The sequence below is a fragment of the Pistacia vera genome, unplaced genomic scaffold, assembly GCF_008641045.1.
Source record: "Pistacia vera cultivar Batoury unplaced genomic scaffold, PisVer_v2 Contig752, whole genome shotgun sequence".
Taxonomy (NCBI): domain Eukaryota; kingdom Viridiplantae; phylum Streptophyta; class Magnoliopsida; order Sapindales; family Anacardiaceae; genus Pistacia; species Pistacia vera.
The window spans coordinates 98,224-121,106 of NW_022196615.1; the positions used below are offsets into that span (position 1 = coordinate 98,224).

Genomic DNA, 22,883 nt, shown 5'->3' on the forward strand with positions numbered 1-22,883 from the left:
AAAATCATGTCCATTGATTTCTCAGGCAATAACAAGGCAATCTCTGCCCAGATTTCACATTCAGGTTTGCTTTCTATCTGGATTTCACTTTAAATCAACATTTTTAATTGGTCTCTGTATTGTATGTATTGTAATGAAAAATATCACTGTTTGTTTTCTTCTATTTCCGTCGACTTAAATTAATTATTTTGTTCAGGAAGAAAACCTCTGTATAGCATACTAATATTAAATGAACAAGTATTTATTGCAGAACAGCAAAGCATCTTGCTTTGTGTGATTTCTGACTAAAGGCATCTCATTTTTGCAGGATTTTTCGCTCCTTTAACCTGCATTTTCTGATTGTGTTTCTTAAGTTCATATTTTGATCTATTTTTTTCTGATGAAATAAACCGTTTGTGAAATACCCTTGTATCAGTCTCTGAGATCCTCAAAACCCAATTTCCACTTTTATTATAATCCACTTTAGTCAAAATCCCGGAAATTCTCATCCTCTTCAAGTTCTTCCTTTTGTTAATTTGATCTGTTTTGAGTTCCCACAAAAATGTCTGAATCAAATCCAAATACACCTGATCCAACCTTCATCTTCGCAAACTTCCTGATTTCAAACAATCTGTGAAACTGAAAATGTAAAACTTGGCTACCATTATGTTATCACTCATGGGATGTATCTATGTTTAACAACTCTGTTCTATAGCTGCACAACTGTCTACGTTCTCAATTCAAGATATCTATGTCCTGGGACCTCTTAGGTTCAATCTCGTTTCTGTGGTCTTATGCTCCACCCTTTAGTGTTTCTATCGACCGTTTACTTTTTAACTCGTCCCCAACCTGTTATCTTGTGAATTTTGCATGTTATAAGCCAGAAGATGCTAGGAAAGCCCTAGCAGATTTTCATGGAAAGATCTCGTTTAACGGGACTTTCACTGAGCAAAATCTTGGTTTCAAAAGAAAATCTTGAGAGGTCAGGCCTTGGAGAGTAACTACCTCCCAGAGGCGTTTTGAGAGTTCTCCTCCCCCTTGTATGGCGGAGGCAAGAAAAGAAGCTGAGACTGTAATGTTTGGTGCACTTGATGAGTTATTTGAGAAAACTCTTTGAAACCAAAAGATATTGGGATCTTGATTGTAAATTGTAGCTTGTTTAATCCAACACCTTCTTTGTCTGCAATGGTTATTAATCATACAAGCTTAGAGGGAATATTATTAGTTATAATCTCGTGGAATGGGTTGTAGTGCTGGTTTGATCTCGATTGATCTTGCCAAAGATCTTCTTCAAGTGCATCCAAATTCATATGCTTTGGTCATTAGCATGAAAACATAACGTTGAATTGGTATTTTGGGAATGAGAGGTCGATGCTTGTCTCAAATTGCTTGTTTAGAATGGGTGGAGCTGCTATATTACTTTCAAACAAGAGGTCTGATCGGTGGCGATCCAAGTATAGTTTGGTCCATACTGTTAGAACACACAAGGTTCTGATGATAAGTGCTTCTTTGTGTTACTCAGCAAGAGGATCCTACGGGAAGGATTGGAGTGTCTTTGTCGAAGGATCTGATGGCAGTCGCTGGAGATGCCTGAAGAACTAATATCACTACCTGGGCCCTCTGTGTTGCCAATGTCTGAACAGTTTCTCTTCTTTGCCACGTGGTCGGAGGAAACTTTTCAAGATGAAAATTAAGCCTTACATTCCAGATTTTAAGGCTTTTGAGCATTTCTGCATTCATGCTGGAGGAAGAGCTGTGCTGGATGAGTTGGAAAAGAACTTGCAGCTTTCGGATGGCATATGGAACCTTCAAGGATGACACTTTATAGATTTGGTAACACTTCAAGCAGCTCTCTCTGGTATGAATTGGCCTACTCAGAAGCCAAGGGGAGAGTTAAGAGGGGAGACAGGCATGGCAGATAGCATTTGGATCCGGATTCAAGTGTAACAGTGCAGGTTGGAAGGCTCTGAGGACGAAAATCCAGTAAGGAGAAAAACCAGGATGGATGAGATCAACAGTTCCCAGTGATGTTCCAAAGGTTGCAGTCACTAAAGTTGTAGTAGTTATTACATTCCCAGTTTCATTTGTGTGATGCTGGTGGTGACTGCAGCTTGTGATGATTAAAAGATGATAGCATCCAGGTTGCTTCTATATTGCAAGCTTTATGGTGTGTTCAGTCTAGTGTAGGTAAATGCTAGTGTTCAAAAAAAATTAGGACATTTTTCTGATGGTTTTACTGTAGCATTTGGTTGGTGTCACTTATTTCTAGTGAGGAGATGGATCGTGGGAAACTATGATTTTCTAGCAATTTACTAGGACTTTCCTGAGCTAGGACCAGAGAAGAACGCTGTTCGTTTCAGATTGACAAGTTGTCTGGGATTTTTATGGAGAAGAGAATGCTACATTTCTCTTGCTTCTGATAATTGATTGATGTTTCTCATTATACCAGATTCATCAATTTCAGAAATTCTATCACAAGTTGCTGTGCTGTTGGTCTTTATTCATTTATCATAACTCAGAAATTTTGTCACAAATAGTTCATCTCCATGCCGATTAGAAAGATAAACATTCATCCGAATCATATATTTCTTATGTGCCCAGAACGAGCCATTTGGTTCTAATTCGAAATCTGCAATTTAATAATAAATAATATGTAACTTATTAACTATTAGAAGACAAATAGATTATACAGTTTGTTCAGATTCAGATAGTCATCATGATATTTATTTTTAGGCATTTGAATGTCAATTTAAATGTCCAATTGGGACTACTTATTTGGTAGGATGCCAAATGGAACCGATTAGGCTTCAATTTATGAGTCCAATTTACGTAATTAAGACTTCTTTGTATGTCTGCCATATATTACAGCTAGCCTATTGCATAAAAATGTTTGGCATTTGTTCTAGAAAGTACTTTCGTAATGATAATCAATTTTAGAAAAATACTTGAATTAATCATGAGCAAAGGACAGTTCCCACCAAGGTTTAGCATAATGGCAAGTCCCTAACCTCTGGTTTCATAAATTTCATATTCTCACCCTTAAATTAATAAAAAATTGTTTAATATAAGCTTAAAGAATAATACGATCATTCCAAACTTAGTTCTCATACACCACTCACCACATTGCCAACACGCGTTGGCCATTTTCTGTGGATCCCTACTAGATTTCTCACCAAATCGACAAGATTCATCACCAACCAACAACAACAAACTTCATCACACAACCAAACAATCAATCACGAAATCAAAAGAAAAAAAACCTGAAAACTTGCAACTATAGTCGCGTGCAAGTTTCTCTCCACCTTTGCCTCCACCCCAATCGCACCAAACCGACCCGAAATCTAGTGCGATTGTCTGTTTCCTCCGCGAACAATTGCGCCACCACAAAACTTAGCGGTTTATGTTGTTCCCCGTCTCAAACGCTCTAGCAGTTGTTGTCCTGCTAATCCGACTTGATTCTGGCACTGTTAGACAGTTCAATGCCACCGTTATCTTCCCCTTAACCTCCTTTCAAACCCCCACCACCTTCTCGCCAACACTCCCAATTGCTGACCATCACCCTTGTTTTGTTCGCGTGCTTCAAGCAAAAATTTGATCGCTCTCAACGTCGGAAATCAACCCCATCACCACCAATAGCTTCACCGGCATCCCACCTCAAAAACCCCTAACAGCCATGATCTTGGTTGCCCGTCGTTCGTCGTCTATCACTTCCCTTAGGGTTTTGCAATTTTGATGAAAATTGGGTTTAATTGGAGGTTGATTCAAGGTTTTGCAAGGAGCTTGTGGGTTTGTGATTGATTGGAGGTTGATTGTGCTTGATTTGGAAGTGTTTTTGTGTTGTTTTTTGGGTTGGATTGATTTTGGGGTGGGTTTGGAATGGGGTGGTTTGGTCAACTGTGGTGGTGGTTTGGCCAGAATGGGAGGGCATGAAGACGGGAGGTATCATCTGCGTATGTATCAGAACCCAACAATCACTAATATGTAGAGGTGGGCAAGGGACCAGTCCCTTGCGGGCCCTGGCCTGGGCCCATTTAGGACTGGTCCCAAATGGGACCAGTCACTCATGGGCCTAGGACCGGTCCCAAGCCCATGAGAAAAACCAGGACCCGGACCAGGCCCTAGACCTGGTCGGGACTGGTCCCATGGGCCCAGGACCAGTCCCATGGGCTTTGGATAATTTCATTTTTCCCCTTCAATTTTTTTATATTTTGGGGGCAAAACAAAATTTTATAAGGGGTTTTTAGTTTTTTTTTGGGGTAAAATTTATAAATTTTTTAGACCTAGAAGATTTTTTTTTTAATAAATTTTGCAAAATTTCATTTTAGCTCTCGTAATTTATATTTATTTTAAAATTAACAAGGGGTTTTATGTAATTTGACAGGGGACTACATTGAAAAAATACAAAATTTTTTGGGCCCGGGCCTGGGGCCAGAGGAGGGCCCGGGCCCTCCTCCTTAGGCCTGGTCCCAAAAGGTCCAGTCCTCTCAAGGACCGGTCCTAGGACCGAGTTTTAGAGCTGGGTTTTTGGGCCCGGTCCCAAATGCCCAGCTCTACAGTAACATGTTAATTTAATGGTGGGAACTGGAATATATAAAACCAGTGGTGGGAACTTGCCATTTCACTAAACCTTGGGTGGAAACATGTCGTTTGCTCTTAAATCGTATAGAACGTTTAAATCTACATTATGGGTGCATTTGGATCGGGGTCATATAAGTTAACGGGGTAATCTTTGTTTATTTTGCAAAATTCTGTTATTTGGTTTACAAATAATAAAATATTACGATATTTTTTTATTATAAATATTATTTACTGTTGGTAATGTAAGGGGTAATCAAATATCCTCCCCAGTGGCTGTTATTAAAAGATTACCGAGATAATATGATTTTTATACTTATGTTGCTCTTAATTAAATACCATTTCGGGCACAATTGTCCTGAAATGTCTATCAAAAAACAATTACCTAACCCCTTTATATTTGAGAAAATAGCTAAAACACCCCAGTAACAAAAAATTTAGAAGTTAACAAAATACCCCCAGTAACTCAAGACGGTCCGGCAAGTTGGCGACAATCACAGTAACGACGCATGACCAATGGGATCTAGCCTATTGTGCACCGGTAAGGCCGTTTTCGGCCATGGATCTATGATCCATGGCTGGAAATGACTATGAATCTGCGATCCATGGTCGAAAACATTATATGATTCAATCACACCCTATAAGATAATCAAAAACTCACTAAACTTCAGGATTGACAACGTGAAAGACAGGAAAGGAACCAAGGGAGTCACATGCTCAACATTATCTTATAACTATTTCATATTTGATTTATAAGGGCATTGATAACATAATTTGTGGCTTCAATCATGCCTTAGCTTATTGGATTTGTCATTATCTCTATACTCTCTAGTCCTAAATGGAACTTTTAGATCAGAAGTTGCAACGGCCGGCGTCGTGCATGCCAGATCATAATACTGCCCAACCACAATAATATATTATGAGAATGGATATTTACATAAAAAACATGTTAATCTCAACGTAATAACACATTAATAGAAATAAATTTCTGAAGTTTGACAATCATATAGTCAATTAACGTTGAAAATGGTGCACACTGGATTGATTATGATTAAGACCAAATTGAAAACAGTGTCATAATCAGATCAAAATTAATCAACAAATGTACCTCATTTTTCACACACGGACTCAGTTCAATTTTAGAGTGGATAGTGTAAAATTGAACACCAATTCTCATCATTTTTCTTTGTCGAATGGTCCACCTATTATTACTACTTGTGACTTTATAGCACACAGTTTAATTCATTAAGTCAATGATTTCTTATGAGTTGTGACACTTACTTATTCAATATTAAATTAAATTAAAATTTGAGGTATCTAATTAAAGACTTGAGAAATGAAATTTCAACTCAGTTTACAATTTATGGATGGAAATTCTAAAAATATTATACATTCTAGAAAACTAGAATTCAAACACAAATAAGACAAATATAAAAGTACACAAAATACTTAACCAAACTCATTGACTTGCATGGTATAGGTAGCTACCTATATTAATTAATTATGTGGGCGCTCAAAGCTTCAGTTTCCCATCTAGACTCTGCACATGGAGAAATTATATTGATCTTAATTAATAATAAACACTGTATTTGCAAGAACGTGGAGTGAAGATGGTGATAAAATATTAAATAAAAGATGAACTTACCGTTCGAATTCAATGTTAAGAGATTTGGCAGAGGATTTTGCGATAGCTGTAAATGCAGTCGCAGAAAGGGCAATGGTAGAAGGAGCAGTAGGCCGAGACACTGAAGTTCTAGCATTATCGACAATCTTAACAGTAACAACTTTGCCACCAGGAACACAAGCATGAGTTCCACTTGAACTTATGCATCTCACACGGTAGTGCGTGCCACAGGCTGCACCATTATCCCATAGCCCATCCCCGGCTGCCGCGAATAGGCCGTTCGACGGGAACTGTGATTGATCATTGCCGGCACAAGCCGTTGCTGTTTAATTATTATTAATCAGTTTAATTTCTAATAGCTGTATATATAGCCATGCAGGTTTAATTTGTAAAAATGGCATACTTACGTAAGTATGGGGGGCCGTACCGAGAAGCAGTGCCAACACCAGTTACCGCACCATGGGAGAGACGGAAGAATGCTGCTGCTGACAGAAACACAAACAGCCATATATATAGTTGCTGATGCATAGTCATGAATCCTCTGCAAAGCACAGTACTATGTATCTTATGTTCATGAATAATGAGAGTGAAAGATATACATTCATATATATATATATATAGAAGAAAACGAAACATGGAAATTCAATTTATAGAAATTTCAAAGCCGATTAATTTGATTTATTTAATCACGTTTCATATAGTGTTTTTTGATGTAGAACAAATAAAGGGTAATATTTGATAATTATAATATATATATCTATGTTTATCACCACTTCTTTCTTATAGCTGCACAACTGTCTACGTTCTCAATTCAAGATATCTTAGTCCTCTGGGACCATCTTAGGGTCAATCTCGTTTCTGTGGTCTTATGCTCCACCCTCTTAGTGTTTTCTATCGACCGTTTACTTTTTAACTCGTCCCCAACCTGTTATCTTGTGAATTTTGCATGTTATAAGCAGAAGATGCTAGGAAATGCCCTAAGCAGATTTTCATGGAAAGATCTCGTTTAACGGGAACTTTCACTGAGCAAAATCTTGAGTTTCAAAAGAAAATTCTTGAGAGGTCAGGCCGGAGAGTCAACTTACCTCCCAGAGGGTTTTGAGAGTTCCTCCCAATCCTTGTATGGCGGAGGCAAGAAAAGAAGCTGAGACTGTAATGTTTGGGCACTTGATGAGTTATTTAGAAAACGTCTTGAAACCAAAAGAAATATTGGGATCTTGATTGTAAATTGTAGCTTGTTTAATCCAACTCCTTCTTGTCTGCAATGGTTATTAATCATTACAAGCTTAGAGGGAATATATTAGTTAAATCTCGTGGAATGGGTTGTAGTGCTGGTTTGATCTCGATTGATCTTGCCAAAGATCTTCTTCAAGTGCATCCAAATTCATATGCTTTGGTCATTAGCATGGAAAACATAACGTTGAATTGGTATTTTGGGAATGAGAGGTCGATGCTTGTCTCAATGCTGTGTTTAGAATGGGTGGAGCTGCTATATTACTTTCAAACAAGAGGTCTGATCGGTGGCGAAAGTATAGTTTGGTCCATATGTTAGAACACACAAAGGTTCTGTGATAAGTGCTTCTCTGTGTTACTCAGCAAGAGGATCCTACGGGAAGGATTGGAGTGTCTTTGTCGAAGGATCTGATGGCAGTCGCTGGAGATGCCTTGAAGACTAATATCACTACCTTGGGCCCTCTTGTGTTGCCAATGTCTGAACAGTTTCTCTTCTTTGCCACGTTGGTCGGGAGAAACTTTTCAAGATGAAAATTAAGCCTTACATTCCAGATTTTAAATTGGCTTTTGAGCATTTCTGCATTCATGCTGGAGGAAGAAGCTGTGCTGGATGAGTGTGGAAAAGAACTGCAGCTTTCGGACTGGCATATGGAACCTTCAAGGATGACACTTTATAGATTTGGTAACACTTCACAGCAGCTCTCTTGGTATGAATTGGCCTACTCAGAAGCCAAGGGGAGAGTTAAGAGGGGAGACAGGACATGGCAGATAGCATTGGATCCGGATTCAAGGTAACAGTGCAGTTGGAAGGCTTGAGGACGATAAATCCAGATAAGGAGAAAAACCATGGATGGATGAGATTCAAAAGTTCCCAGTTGATGTTCCAAAGGTTGCAGTCATCTAAAGTTGTAGTAGTTATTACCATTCCCAGTTCATTGTTGTGATGCTTGGTGGTGACTGCACTGCTTGTGAGTGATAAAAGATGATAGCATCCAGGTGTCTTCTATATTGCAAGCTTTATGGTGTGTTCAGTCTAGTGTAGGTAAATGCTGCTTGTGTTCAAATAGGACATTTTTCGTGATGGTTTACTGTAGCATTCTGGTTGGTGTCACTTAGTTCTAGTGAGGGATAGGATCGTGGGAAACTATGATTTTCTAGCAAATTACTAGGACTTTCTGAGCTAGGACCAGAGAAGAACGCTGTTGCGTTTCAGATGACATGTTGTTCTGGGAATTTATGGAGAAGAGAATGCTACATTTCCTTGCTTCTGATAATTGATTGATGTTCTCATTAGTACCATGATTCATCAATTTCAGAAATTCTATCACAAAGTTGCTGTGCTGTTGGTTTTATTTCATTATCATATAACTCAGAAATTTTGTCACAAATAGTTTCATCCCATGCCGATTAGAATAGATAAACATTCATCCGAATTCATATATTCTTTATGTGCCCAGAACGAGCCATTTTGGTTCTAAATCGAAATCTGCAATTTAATAATAAATAATAGTAACTTAAACTATTAGAAGACAAATAGATTATACAGTTTGTTCAGTTCAGATTAGTCATGATATTTATTTTGAGCATTTTGAATGTCCATTTAAATGTCCAATTTGGGACTAACTTATTTGGTAGGATGCCAAATGGAACGATTAGGCTTCAATTTATGAGTCCAATTTACGTAATTAAGACTTCTTTGTTAGTCTGCCATATATTACAGCTAGCCTATTGCAATAAAAATGTTTGGCAATTTGTTCTAGAAAGTACTTTCGGTAATGATAATCAATTTAGAAAAATACTTTGAATTAATCATGAGCAAAGGACATGTTCCCACCAAGGTTTAGCATAATGGCAAGTCCCTAACCTCTGGTTTCATAAATTTTCATATTCTCACCTTAAATAATAAAAAAATTGGTAATTATAAGCTTAAAGAATAATACGATCATTCCAAACTTAGTTCTCATACACCAACTCACCACTATTGCCAACACTTGCGTTGGCCATTTCTGTGGGATCCCTACTAGATTTCTCACCCAAATCGACAAGATTCATCACCCTCAACCAACAATCAAACTTCATCACACAACCAAACAATCAATCAACGAAATCAAAAGAAAAAAAACCTAGAAAACTTGCAACTATAGTCGCGTGCAAGTTTCTCTCCACCTTGCTCCACCCCCAATCGCACCAAATCCGACCCGAATCTAGTGCGATTGGTCGTTTCTCCGCGAACAATTGCGCCACCACAAACTTAGCGGTTTATGTGTTTTCCCCGTCTCAAAGCCTCTAGCATGTTGTTGTCCTGCTAATCCGACTTGATTCTGGCACTGTTAGACCAGTTCAATGCCACCGTTATCTTCCCCTTAACCTCCTTTTCAAACCCCCACCACCCTTTCTCGCAACACTCACCAATTGCTGACCATCACCCTTGTTTGTTCGCGTGCTTCAAGCAAATTTTGATCGCTCTCAACGTCGGAAATAAACCCATCACACCAATAGCTTCACCGGCATCCACCTCAAAAACCCCTAACAGCCATGATCTTGGTTGCCCGTCGTTTGTCGTCCATCACTTCCCTAGGGTTTTGCAATTTGATGAAAAGTGGTTTAATTGGAGGTTGATTCAAGGTTGCAAGGAGCGTGGGGTTTGTGATTGATTGGAGGTTGATTGTGCTTGATTTGGAAGTGTTTTTGTGTTGTTTTTTGGGTTGGATTGATTTTGGGTGGGGTTTGGAATGGGGTGGTTTGGTCAACTGTGGTGGGTTTGGCCGAATGGGGGGCATGAAGACGGGAGGTAATCTGCGTATGATCAGAACCCAACAATCACTAAATGTAGAGGTGGGCAAGGGACAGTCCCTTGCGGCCCGGCCTGGGCCATTAGGACTGGTCCCAAATGGGACCAGTCACTCATGGGCCTAGGACGGTCCCAAGCCATGAGAAAAAACCAGGACCGGACCAGGCCTAGACATGTGGCGGGACTGGTCCCATGGGCCCAGGACCAGTCCCATGGGCTTTGGATAATTTCATTTTTCCCTTCAATTTTTTTATATTTTGGGGGCAAAACAAAATTTTATAAGGGGTTTTTAGTTTTTTTGGGGTAAAATTTATAAATTTTTTTGACCTAGAAGATTTTTTTTTAAATTTTGCAAAATTTCATTTAGCTTCGTATTTATATTTATTTAAAATTAACAAGGGGTTATGTAATTTGACAGGGGACTACATTGAAAAAAAATACAAAATTTTTTTTGGCCCGGCCTGGGGCCAGAGGAGGGCCCGGGCCCTCCTCCGCGAGAACCCTTTTCAAATCCCCTTCCATTGAACCAAATATACCCATTGAACATCAATTTCAAAATGTCTAATAATTCAAATGCTGTAGCCTATGCCTATCCCACCAATTAAGTACTTAAATTCTTCATATCATTTTTCTTTAAGAAAAGAGGAAATTCAATGAGATATAACTTATTAAACATTGTAGCTATTGGGACAATAATAATTCACAGAACATTATAATAATCAAGGAAAAAAAAACACAGAAGATAAAATTACAAACTCAAAAAAGATAAGGGGAGGAGAGAAAAGACGGAGAAGAAAGGAAAGAAAGAGAAGGGAAAAGAGGGAGAAGAAAAGTAAAAAAGAGAAGGGGAGGAGGAAAAAGACGGAGAATAAGAAAGAAAGAAAGAGAAGGGAGAGATGAAGAAGAAGATCAGAGAGATGAGAAAAATGAAATTAAAAAATTAGGGATTTATAGATTAATTTAAAATTAATAGATATAAAATTACTATATTGTCCTTAGTTAAAAGAATTTTACAAACAGATTTGGATAGAAAGTGGGTAATTATCATTTTCAAACCTTTTTAGTACCAAATTGTTGTTATGGCAAACTATGGGTGGGTGTATGTCGTTCCGTCTACTATCTATAGAACACATAGTTCGCTCTACTATCTATAGAACACATATATGATATAACAGTTAACACTATTTTCTCCCACAATATCAATAACAATAATGTTATGCTTACTCACGAGTTTACTAATTGTCTTACTAATTTTGTTAAAATTATATATTGTACCCGTACTATGCGTATAGTATTCGTATTATGCGTTATATTTACAAAAGATAGTAAGACTGTGAGTAAACATGATATTTCTCCCAACACCCCCTGAAAGTCGCGAACTGACACTTAGACCCCTCAATTATATATTTTGGCTGTTAACTCTAACTAGGCTAAGGGTAAAACAGACTTTTACGTGTTAGACTTAAACAAATTAAGTTAAAAATATGAAAAGAATTTAAAAATAAAATCTAAAACTAAAAGAATTTAAACTTTAAAAAATTATAAATAAAATAATTAAAAATGAAACAAATCTGGAAAAATAAAAACTTGAAGAGTTAAAAAAAATACTCTAAAACATTGAAAGAAAATCTGAAGAATTTATTTAAAAAATTTGAAGAAGAATAAATATCAAATAGTTTGAAATTTTTAAATAGTTTTTGAAAAATTAAAATGAATGAAAATAAAAAAGAACTTAATAATGTAAAAAATAAAAATAATATAATCTAAAAAGTGCAAATTAATTTGCAAAACTGAAAAGAAATATGAAAAAAAAAATTGAATATAGGATTCTTAAGAAATTAAAAAAATATAAAAGTTAAACCGTAATTTATTATTTAGATATTTAATTTTGTGATTTAGAGTTTCATATTTTTTTCATTATTTTGTATTTTTTTTTCTTAGTTTATATAAATTAAAGGTTAAGGGTGCAGCAGCTTTAAGGGCAAATCAGACATGAACTGGTCAAAGAGAGTCAATCATCCACCTTCACAATTAAAACTAACGGCAAAGGGTGTGTATGGTAGTTTATGATAATTGCCAATTTGGGGGTTCTGCGTAATATTAACTCAAAATAATAATAATAAAAAAAAAAATTATCATGCAAGGAAGTCTGAAAATAAAATAAGATAAGCATTGATTCTAACTGGACCCAATTCATTGGGCACCAGCCTGCACAAATTTTATATATATTCCTTTGTAAGTGGCCAAACCTGAGCTGTTTCACGCACATATACACCTTTTTCTAAAAGAATTTGAAAATCATTTCCATTGATTTCTCAGGCAATAACAAGGCAATCTCTGCCCAGATTTCACATTCAAGGTTTGCTTTCTCATCTGGATTTCACTTTAAATCAACATTTTTTAATTGGTTCTCCTGTATTGTATTGTAATGAAAAAATATCACTGTTTGTTTTCTTCTATTTTCGTCGACTTATAATTAATTTATTTTGTTTTCAGTGAAGAAAACCTCTGTTATAGCACATCTAATATTAAATGAACAAGTATTTATTGCATCAACACGCAAAGCATCTTTGCTTTTGTGTGATTTCTGACTAAAGGCATCTCATTTTTGCAGGAATTTTTCGGCTCCTTTAACCTGCATTTTCTGATTGTGTTTCTTAAGTTCATATTTTGATCTATTTTTTTCTGATGAAATTAAACCGTTTGTGAAATACCCTTTTGTTATCAGTCTCTGAGAATCCTCAAAACCCAATTTCCACTTTTATTATAATTCCACTTTACAGTCAAAATCCCGGAAATTCTCATCCTCTTCAAGTTTCTTCCTTTTGTCTAATCTTGATCTGTTTTGAGTTCCCACAAAAATGTCTGAATCAAATCCAAATACACCATTGATCCAACCTTCATCTTCTCGCAAACTTCCTGATTTCAAACAATCTGTGAAACTGAAATATGTAAAACTTGGCTACCATTATGTTATCACTCATGGGATGTATCTATGTTTATCACCACTTCTTGTTCTTATAGCTGCACAACTGTCTACGTTCTCAATTCAAGATATCTATGTCCTCTGGGACCATCTTAGGTTCAATCTCGTTTCTGTGGTCTTATGCTCCACCCTCTTAGTGTTTCTATCGACCGTTTACTTTTTAACTCGTCCCCAACCTGTTTATCTTGTGAATTTTGCATGTTATAAGCCAGAAGATGCTAGGAAATGCCCTAAGCAGATTTTCATGGAAAGATCTCGTTTAACGGGAACTTTCACTGAGCAAAATCTTGAGTTTCAAAAGAAAATTCTTGAGAGGTCAGGCCTTGGAGAGTCAACTTACCTCCCAGAGGCCGTTTTGAGAGTTCCTCCCAATCCTTGTATGGCGGAGGCAAGAAAAGAAGCTGAGACTGTAATGTTTGGTGCACTTGATGAGTTATTTGAGAAAACGTCTTTGAAACCAAAAGATATTGGGATCTTGATTGTAAATTGTAGCTTGTTTAATCCAACTCCTTCTTTGTCTGCAATGGTTATTAATCATTACAAGCTTAGAGGGAATATTATTAGTTATAATCTCGGTGGAATGGGTTGTAGTGCTGGTTTGATCTCGATTGATCTTGCCAAAGATCTTCTTCAAGTGCATCCAAATTCATATGCTTTGGTCATTAGCATGGAAAACATAACGTTGAATTGGTATTTTGGGAATGAGAGGTCGATGCTTGTCTCAAATTGCTTGTTTAGAATGGGTGGAGCTGCTATATTACTTTCAAACAAGAGGTCTGATCGGTGGCGATCCAAGTATAGTTTGGTCCATACTGTTAGAACACACAAAGGTTCTGATGATAAGTGCTTCTCTTGTGTTACTCAGCAAGAGGATCCTACGGGAAGGATTGGAGTGTCTTTGTCGAAGGATCTGATGGCAGTCGCTGGAGATGCCTTGAAGACTAATATCACTACCTTGGGCCCTCTTGTGTTGCCAATGTCTGAACAGTTTCTCTTCTTTGCCACGTTGGTCGGGAGGAAACTTTTCAAGATGAAAATTAAGCCTTACATTCCAGATTTTAAATTGGCTTTTGAGCATTTCTGCATTCATGCTGGAGGAAGAGCTGTGCTGGATGAGTTGGAAAAGAACTTGCAGCTTTCGGACTGGCATATGGAACCTTCAAGGATGACACTTTATAGATTTGGTAACACTTCAAGCAGCTCTCTCTGGTATGAATTGGCCTACTCAGAAGCCAAGGGGAGAGTTAAGAGGGGAGACAGGACATGGCAGATAGCATTTGGATCCGGATTCAAGTGTAACAGTGCAGTTTGGAAGGCTCTGAGGACGATAAATCCAGATAAGGAGAAAAACCCATGGATGGATGAGATTCAACAGTTCCCAGTTGATGTTCCAAAGGTTGCAGTCATCTAAAGTTGTAGTAGTTATTACATTCCCAGTTTCATTTGTTGTGATGCTTGGTGGTGACTGCACTGCTTGTGATTGATTAAAAGATGATAGCATCCAGGTTGTCTTCTATATTGCAAGCTTTATGGTGTGTTCAGTCTAGTGTAGGTAAATGCTAGTGTTCAAATAGGACATTTTTCGTGATGGTTTTACTGTAGCATTCTGGTTGGTGTCACTTTAGTTCTAGTGAGGAGATGGATCGTGGGAAACTAATGATTTTCTAGCAAATTTACTAGGAGTTGTTACTTTCCTGAGCTAGGACCAGAGAAGAACGCTGTTTCGTTTCAGATTGACATGTTGTTCTGGGAATTTTTATGGAGAAGAGAATGCTACATTTCTCTTGCTTCTGATAATTGATTGATGTTTCTCATTAGTACCATGATTCATCAATTTCAGAAATTCTATCACAAAGTTGCTGTGCTGTTGGTCTTTATTCATTTATCATATAACTCAGAAATTTTGTCACAAATAGTTTCATCTCCATTGCCGATTAGAATAGATAAACATTCATCCGAATTCATATATTTCTTTATGTGCCCAGAACGAGCCATTTTGGTTCTAATTGAAAATCTGCAATTTTAATAATAAATAATATGTAACTTATTAACTATTAGAAGACAAATAGATTATACAGTTTGTACAGATTCAGAATAATCATGATATTTATTTTTAGGCATTTTGAATGTCAATTTAAATGTCCAATTTGGGACTAACTTATTTGGTAGGATGCCAAATGGAACCGATTAGGCTTCAATTTATGAGTCCAATTAACGTAATTAAGACTTCTTTGTTAGGTCTACCATATATTACAGCTAGCCTATTGCATTAAAAATGTTTGGCAATTTTGTTCTAGAAAGTACTTTCCGTAATGATAATCAATTTTAGAAAAATACTTGAAATTTAATCATGAGCAAAGGACATGTTCCCACCCAAGGTTTAGCGTAATAGCAAGGGGAGAATAACTTATACATACCCAATGTTTGCCGAAACGACAAGTTGATACCCAAAAGGTTTTGAAACGACAAATGGGTACCTTCCGTCATGTTCTATTAGTGATTTTCGTTTGATAATAGTGAAAATACTAAAATGCCCTTGAAAGTTTAATTTTTAGTTTTTTATAAATTTAAAAATTTCTAAAAACCCCCTAAGTTTGCTAATTTGACTAAATACCCCAATATATAAAAATTTTATAAAATAACAAAAACACCCCTGCCACCCACAATGCCAGATTCCGGCCACCACCGCCGGAATCTGACCGGAAAATTGTGTTACGACACAGACCCGTCAGATCTGTGACATAACACACCGATGTGGCCTTTTTCGGCCTCGACGGCCAGATCTGGCCTTTTTCGGCCAGATCCTCCACGGATCTGGCCGGAAAATGCCAGATCGAGGTGTTACGACACAGATCCGATGGGTTTGTGTCGTAACACAATTTTCCGGCAAGTTCCCGGTCTCAACAGCCAGATCTGGCCGTAGATCTGGCCTTTTCCGGCCAGATCAGCCACGGATCTTGCCGAAAAATGAAAGATCTACGCGTTACGACACAAATCCGATGGGTCTGTGTCGTAACGCAATTTTTCGGCCAGATTCCGATGGTGGTGGCCGGAATCTGGCACTGTGGGTGCGGGGGTGTATTTGTTATTTTATAAACTTTTTATATATTGGGGTATTTAGCAAATTAGCAAACCTGGGGGTTTTTTAGAAATTTTTAAATTTATAAAAAACTAAAATATTAAACTTTTAAGGGTATTTTAGTCTTTTCACTATTATCAAATGAAAATCACTAACAGAACATGACGGAAGGTACCTATTTGTCGTTTCAAAACCTTTTAGGTACCAACTTGTCGTTTCGACAAACCTTAGGTATGCATAAGTCGTTCGCCCTAATAGCAAGTTCCTAACCTCTGGTTTCATAAATTTCGCATTCTCACCCTTAAATTAATAAAAAATTGTTTAATGTAAGCTTAAAGAATAAAACGGTCATTCCAAACTTAGTTCTCATACACCAACTCACCACTATTGCCAACACTGGCGTTGGCTATTTTCTGTGGATCCCTACCAGATTTCTCACCCAAATCGACAAGATTCATCACCCTCAACCAAACAATCAAACTTCATCACAACCAAACAATCAATCAACGAAATCAAAAGTAAAAAAACCTGGAAAACTTGCAAACGATAGTCACGTGCAAGTTTCCCTCCACCTCTGCTTCCACCCCCAATCGCACCAAATCCGACCCAGATCTAGTGCGATTGGTCTGTTTCCTCCCGCGAACAATTGCGCCACCTACAAACTTAGCCGATTTATGTTGTTTTCCCCGTCTCAACGCCTCTAGCACCGTTGTTGTCCTGCCAATCCGACTTGATTCCGGCACTGTTAGACCAATTCAAGCCACCGTTATCTTCCCTTTAACCTCCTTTTCAAACCCCCACCCACCCTTTCTCGCCAACACTCACCAATTGATGACCATCACCCTTTGTTTGTTCGCGTGCTTCAAGCAAAATTTTGATCGCTCTCAACGTTGGAAATCAACCCCATCACCACCAATAGCTTCACCGGCATCCCACCTCAAAAACCCCTAACAGCCATGATCTTGGTTGCCCGTCGTTCGTCGTCTATCACTTCCCTTAGGGTTTTGCAATTTTGATGAAAATTGGGTTTAATTGAGTTGATTCAAGGTTTTGCAAGGAGCTTGTGGGTTTGTGATTGATTGGAGGTTGATTGTGCTTGATTTGGAGTGTTTTTGTGTTGTTTTTTGGTTGGATTGATTTTGGGTGGTTTGAATGGGGGGGTTTGGTCAATTGTGGTGGTGGTTTGGCCGGAATGGGAGGCATGAAGACGGGAGGTATCATCTGCGTATGTTTCAGAACCCAACAATCACTAACGATGTTAATTTAATGGTGGAATGGAATTATGAAACCAGTGGTGGGAACTTGCCATTTCACTAACCTTGGGTGGGAACATGTCATTGTTCTAAATCATATAGAAAGTTTAAATCTACATTATGGGTGCGTTTGGATCGGGGTCATATAAGTTAACGGGGTAATCTTGTTTATTTTGCAAAATTCTGTTATTTGGTTTGCAAATAATAAAATATTACGATATTTTTATTGTAAATATTTTTACTATTGGTAATGTAGAGTAATCAAATATCCTTCCCAGAGGTTATATTAAAGATTACCGAGATAATGGATTTTTATACCTATGTTGCTCTTAATTAATACCATTTCGGGCACAATTGCCTGAAATGTCTATCAAAAACAATTACCTAACCCCTTTATATTTGAGAAAATAGCTAAAACACCCCAGTCAAAAAATTTAGAAGTTAACAAAATACCCCCAGCAAACTCAAGATGGTCCGACAAGTCACGATAACACAGTAACAGCGCATGACCAATGTGCTGGCTTATGTGCACCGGTAAAGCCATTTCATCCATGGCTGGAAACGACTGGATCTACGATCTAGGTCGAAAACATTATATAATTCAATCACACCCTATAAGATAATCAAAAACTCACTAAACTTCAGGATTGACAACGTGAAGCAGGAAAGGAACCAAGGGAGTCACATGCTCAACATTATCTTATACTTTTCATATTTGATTATAAGGGCATTGATAACATAATTTGTGCTTCAATCATGCCTTAGCTTATTGATTTGTCATTATCTCTATACTCTCTAGTCCTAAATGGAACTTTTAGATCAGAAGTTGCAACGGCCGGCGTCGTGCATGCCAGATCATAATACTGCCCAACCACAATAATACATTAGGAAAATGGATATTCCATAAAAACATTTATCTCAACGTAATAACACATTAATAGAAATAAATTTCTGAAGTTTGACAATCATATAGTCAATTACGTTGAAAATGGTGCACATTGGATTGATTATGATTGTGACCAAATTGAAATAGTGTCATAATCAGATCAAAATTAATCAACAAATGTACCCATTTTTCACACACGGACTCAGTCAATTTTTGGATATTTTCATCTTTTTCTTTGTCAAATGGTCCACCTATATATATACTTGTGACTTATAGCACACAGTTTATCATTATCAATGATCTTATGAGTTGACACTTACTATTCAATATTAAATTAAATTAAATTTGGGGTATCTAATAAAGACTTGAGAAGAAATTTCAACTCAGTTACAATTTATGGATGGAAATTCTAAAAATATTATACATTTAGAAAACTAGAATTCAAACACAATAACAAATATAAAAGTACACAAAATACTTAACCAAACTCATTGACTTGCATGGTAGCTAGCTACCTATATTAATTAATTATGTGGCGCTCAAAGCTTCAGTTTCCCATCTAGACTCTGCACATGGAGAAATTATATTGATCTTAATTATAATAACACTGTATTTGCAAGAACGTGGAGTGAAGATGGTGATAAATGTTAAATAAAAATGAACTTACCGTCGAATTCAATGTTAAGAGATTTGGCAGAGGATTTTGGGATAGCTGTAAATGCAGTCGCAGAAAGGGCAATGGTAGAAGGAGCAGTAGGCCGAGACACTGAAGTTCTAGCATTCCGCAATCTTAACAGTAACAACTTTGCCACCAGGAACACAGCATGAGTTCCACTTGAACTTATCATCTCACACGGTAGTGCGTGCCACAGGCTGCACCATTATCCCTATCCCATCCCCGGCTGCCGCGAATGGCCGTTCGACGGGAACTGTGATTGATCATTGCCGGCACAAGCCGTTGCTGTTTAATTATTATTATCAGTTTAATTTCTAATAGCTGTATATATGCCATGCGGTTTAATTTGTAAAAATGCATCTTACGTAAGTATGGGGGGCCGTACCGAGAAGCAGTGCCAACACCATTACCGCACCATGGGAGAGACGGAAGAATGCTGCTGCTGACAGAAACACAAACAGCCATATATATAGTTGCTGATGCATAGTCATGAATCCTCTGCAAAGCACAGTACTATGTATCTTATGTTCATGAATAATAAGTGAAAGATATACATTCATATATATAATTATATAGAAGAAAACGAAACATGGAAATTCAATTTATAGAAATTTCAAAGCCGATTAATTTGATTTATTTATCACGTTTCTATAGTGTTTTTTGATGTAAACAAATAAAGGGTAATATTTGAATATTTAATATATAATGGGAATAATATTAAGTCTGAAATAAGATTTTAAAACCAAAAAAAAAAAAAAAAAAAAAGATCAGTACTTGGAAGAAATGGATTAGGTTAAATGTAACCATCTTAGGTTAATAGGATTAGGTTAATATTTGTCCTTGTTATCGTTTTATTCCGTCATCTTAGAAGAATTACATGGAACAAACACACTTGATAACTAATGGAAGAATTCGTTGGAATAATTCTAACTCCCAACTGTATCTAACTAAGGCAAACATAAATGTTGCCTTCAAATCTCGGCCGTCTCTTGACATGACCTGATCTTGTTAACTTCCAAACGGACGGTGATTCCATCGGTGACTAGGTTTTTGCCGTCGCCGGCACTTGCTCCATGCAAATTAGATTCTTTTTTTTTTTTTTTTTTTTTTTTATATTTAGAAAAACTTGTTTTTAAGAATCAAAGGTTATTCGATTAATATATGTACTTCTTTTTATTTGTTTATATTGTTCTAAACTGCAGTAAAAATAAACATTGTAGTGTCTGTCATCCTTAATAAAGTATATATATTTTCAATTTTTCATAATGCCCATTAGAATACACAGGTTTGCATGAATAAAGAAAATGGAAGAATGATTGATAAACATAAGATATCTAGTGTAACGAGAGACAAACTAAAAACTAATCATACAATTAATAATTTCGAAAGAGGAGAATGAAGTATACCCTTGATCAAGTTTTCAAAAGGTGAAAGTGCTCTTTCTATTTGATAATTGCCTCAATTAAAATCCAGTTTGTATGCTGCTGCTCGGCTGCGTTCCCCTTGCTCTCTGTTGCTGCTGGTTTTGTGTACTGCTCTCTTGTGTTGATTTCCTTCAGGTTTTTTTACCTATAGGCTCCCCGTGATTTTTTGTTTGCTTCGGGGGTGGGCTGCTTTGTAAAGGATTGTACATCCTTGCTTTTCATTCTTTTGTGCTTCTCCACCTCTGTCCGCGAGCCGTAGTATTAGGTAAGGGTGTTTAGTTCAGAGTATCCTATATTTTTTTAAGGAACTGAAATCAAAACAGATGGTTGCTTGTAATTTGGAACCGGTGCCGAAACTAGTAACAACGGTTTCGGTTCCGGTTCTGGGTATCCTGTAAAATTCATTACCCCCCAAAAATTTTTTAAATGACAAAAAAAAAAAACCTTTAAAAACTTACAAATATCCCCCACTTGACACTTGTTAATAAAAATAAAATTATAAATTCAAAATTATAAACTCCGTTACTTTGTAAAAGTAGATTCTCAAAATTCAAACCAACTTACTTTAAATGTTATGAAATATAAATATAAATGTATTCACATTACTTTTTCTACAAAAGTTTTTATTAACCCCCTACTCTTCAATTTTATTTTATATTAGTCTCGGTTCCCGGTTCCCGGTTCTTGTTCCTAATTGTAGAAATCGAAACTACACAGTGATGGTTCCAAAAATTTGGAACCGGAACCTAACTGTTGACGGCCGATTCTGGGTAGGAACCGGAACCAAACCCTAGGTACCCACCAGTTCTGATTCCAATCGGTTCTTTTGAGCACCCCTAGTATTAGGGGTACTTGTCCCATTTATGTGTCATTCATTATTCTTGATAAAATTACTATTTATCGGAAAAAAGTCTAGTTTGTATGATGGTATTATATATATTAGAGTACAAGTTAAAATTTTGTTAGAACAATAATATTAGATGTACAAACAATTCAAATAAATTTACTTATTTGATAATACATTTATGGTTTCTTATATGTATAAGTTATCTTTTTATTAATTGGAGGGTTTATTTTTCTACTCATTTTCTCGTACGAGCTTTAACACAAAATTAGTTCATTCTTGTTGTCAAGGGTTTGATTGACATTTGACACAAGAGTTTTATAAATATAATTATATTTTAATTATTAATTAATTCAATATCGTTAATTGAGATCATCATTTTATAAGCAGAAAATCATAAAATAATTTCTCTAGATTAGGATTTAATTTAGGGAATCATGTGCTCAACAATATCACAATTTGTGGCTTCAATCATGCCGTCTGGATTTGTTGACCAAATCATTTTTCCCGTCATTCTCACATGCAACGGCGGCGTCGTGCATGCATGGTTGGCAGGTAATACGGCTCAACCACAAAAAAAAACAAATAATAATAATATTTTTAAATAAAATTATATATATGCAATGAACATGAAAGTCTAAACAAAAAAAAAAAAACCTAACTTGTTGACTCGTAGAATGATAGGTAGAAAGGTTGTAGAACAATAATAAATAATTATTTTATTATTTGCGGGAATATTCAATGTTAATAGACTTTGCAGAGGGATTTGCAATGGCCGCAAAAGCTTCATTAGAAAGAACAAAGGTAGCAGGAGCAGTAGGCCGAGACACAGATGTCTGGGCGCGATCAACAACCTTAACCTCAATGGTTTTGCCAGGAATGCATGGTTTGGGAGTACTTCCACTTAAGCATCTCACTAAGTAGATTTTCCCACATATCGCGCCATTATCCCATAATTGTTCCCCCACCGCCGCGAATTGGTTGTCTGTCGGGAACTGTGATCCATCATTCCCGAAACAAGCCGTTGCTGTTCATCAATTAAGCCACAACTGATTTATCAGTTTAAATAGGTGGCAGGCAGCTATGCAGTTTAATTTGTAAAAAAATGGCACTTACGTCTGTATGGGGGACCGTAGCGCGAACCGGTGCCGACGTCGCCATTGGACAGATGGAGGAGCAGGGCAGATAGAAACAGAATTACCCATTTATAAAGTGGCTGACGCGAAGAAGACATAAATGCTCTGGCTCTGCAAAACCCAATCCTATATAGTGAGATTAAATAGATACAAATTTCGCCATATATAAGAAAAGCGAACCATAAAATAGACATCTTTGACTAACTTTTGACAGTTTAAATCAAAAGTAGCATTAATTAATTAATATTATTTTTTAACTTAAAGACAAAGTTGGGTTAACAACATGAAATTAATCGAACAGATCCAATGTCATTCTTAACTAATTTGTATTCTCGTTCTACAGTTCTACTCTATTCCTCGTATGCTCATTTTTGGACCATATTTACGGACAGATATA

General features: G+C 36.8%; 3 protein-coding genes and 3 pseudogenes across 3 annotated transcripts; 3 read left to right on the top strand and 3 right to left on the bottom strand.

Moving 5' to 3' along the window:
* The first annotated feature begins 541 nt into the window (after window positions 1–541).
* On the top strand, window positions 542–1,966 carry LOC116115740 (annotated as a pseudogene).
* Window positions 1,967–5,922: 3,956 nt separating this feature from the next.
* LOC116115716 (EG45-like domain containing protein) lies at window positions 5,923–6,738 on the bottom strand. Its single transcript, XM_031401840.1, has 3 exons — window positions 6,586–6,738; window positions 6,200–6,500; window positions 5,923–6,094 (listed from the first exon to the last, which is right to left on the bottom strand). The coding sequence occupies exons 1-3, from the start codon at window positions 6,710–6,712 to the stop codon at window positions 6,088–6,090; spliced, it is 435 nt and encodes a 144-aa protein (XP_031257700.1). The 5' UTR covers window positions 6,713–6,738; the 3' UTR covers window positions 5,923–6,087.
* A 405-nt stretch (window positions 6,739–7,143) lies between these two features.
* On the top strand, window positions 7,144–8,336 carry LOC116115715 (annotated as a pseudogene).
* A 4,057-nt stretch (window positions 8,337–12,393) lies between these two features.
* LOC116115714 (3-ketoacyl-CoA synthase 11-like) lies at window positions 12,394–15,088 on the top strand. The gene is made up of 2 exons (XM_031401839.1): window positions 12,394–12,561; window positions 12,817–15,088. Exon 2 carries the CDS (start codon window positions 13,064–13,066, stop codon window positions 14,597–14,599), a length of 1,536 nt encoding a protein of 511 aa, XP_031257699.1. The 5' UTR covers window positions 12,394–12,561; window positions 12,817–13,063; the 3' UTR covers window positions 14,600–15,088.
* Window positions 15,089–18,934: 3,846 nt separating this feature from the next.
* On the bottom strand, window positions 18,935–20,603 carry LOC116115741 (annotated as a pseudogene).
* Window positions 20,604–21,972: 1,369 nt separating this feature from the next.
* On the bottom strand, window positions 21,973–22,625 carry LOC116115701 (EG45-like domain containing protein). Its single transcript, XM_031401821.1, has 2 exons — window positions 22,467–22,625; window positions 21,973–22,377 (listed from the first exon to the last, which is right to left on the bottom strand). The coding sequence occupies exons 1-2, from the start codon at window positions 22,582–22,584 to the stop codon at window positions 22,073–22,075; spliced, it is 423 nt and encodes a 140-aa protein (XP_031257681.1). The 5' UTR covers window positions 22,585–22,625; the 3' UTR covers window positions 21,973–22,072.
* Window positions 22,626–22,883: the final 258 nt, after the last annotated feature.

Excerpts from the sequence above, each read along its gene's own strand:
- LOC116115716 (XM_031401840.1), bottom strand. The coding sequence starts at position 6,712 with ATGACTATGCATCAGCAACTATATATATGGCTGTTTGTGTTTCTGTCA. Across the intron at positions 6,501-6,585 it reads GTACGGCCCCCCATACTTAC|CAACGGCTTGTGCCGGCAAT; the intron begins GTAAGTATGCCA and ends ATAATTAAACAG.
- LOC116115714 (XM_031401839.1), top strand. The coding sequence starts at position 13,064 with ATGTCTGAATCAAATCCAAATACACCATTGATCCAACCTTCATCTTCT.
- LOC116115701 (XM_031401821.1), bottom strand. The coding sequence starts at position 22,584 with ATGTCTTCTTCGCGTCAGCCACTTTATAAATGGGTAATTCTGTTTCTA. Across the intron at positions 22,378-22,466 it reads CTACGGTCCCCCATACAGAC|CAACGGCTTGTTTCGGGAAT; the intron begins GTAAGTGCCATT and ends ATTGATGAACAG.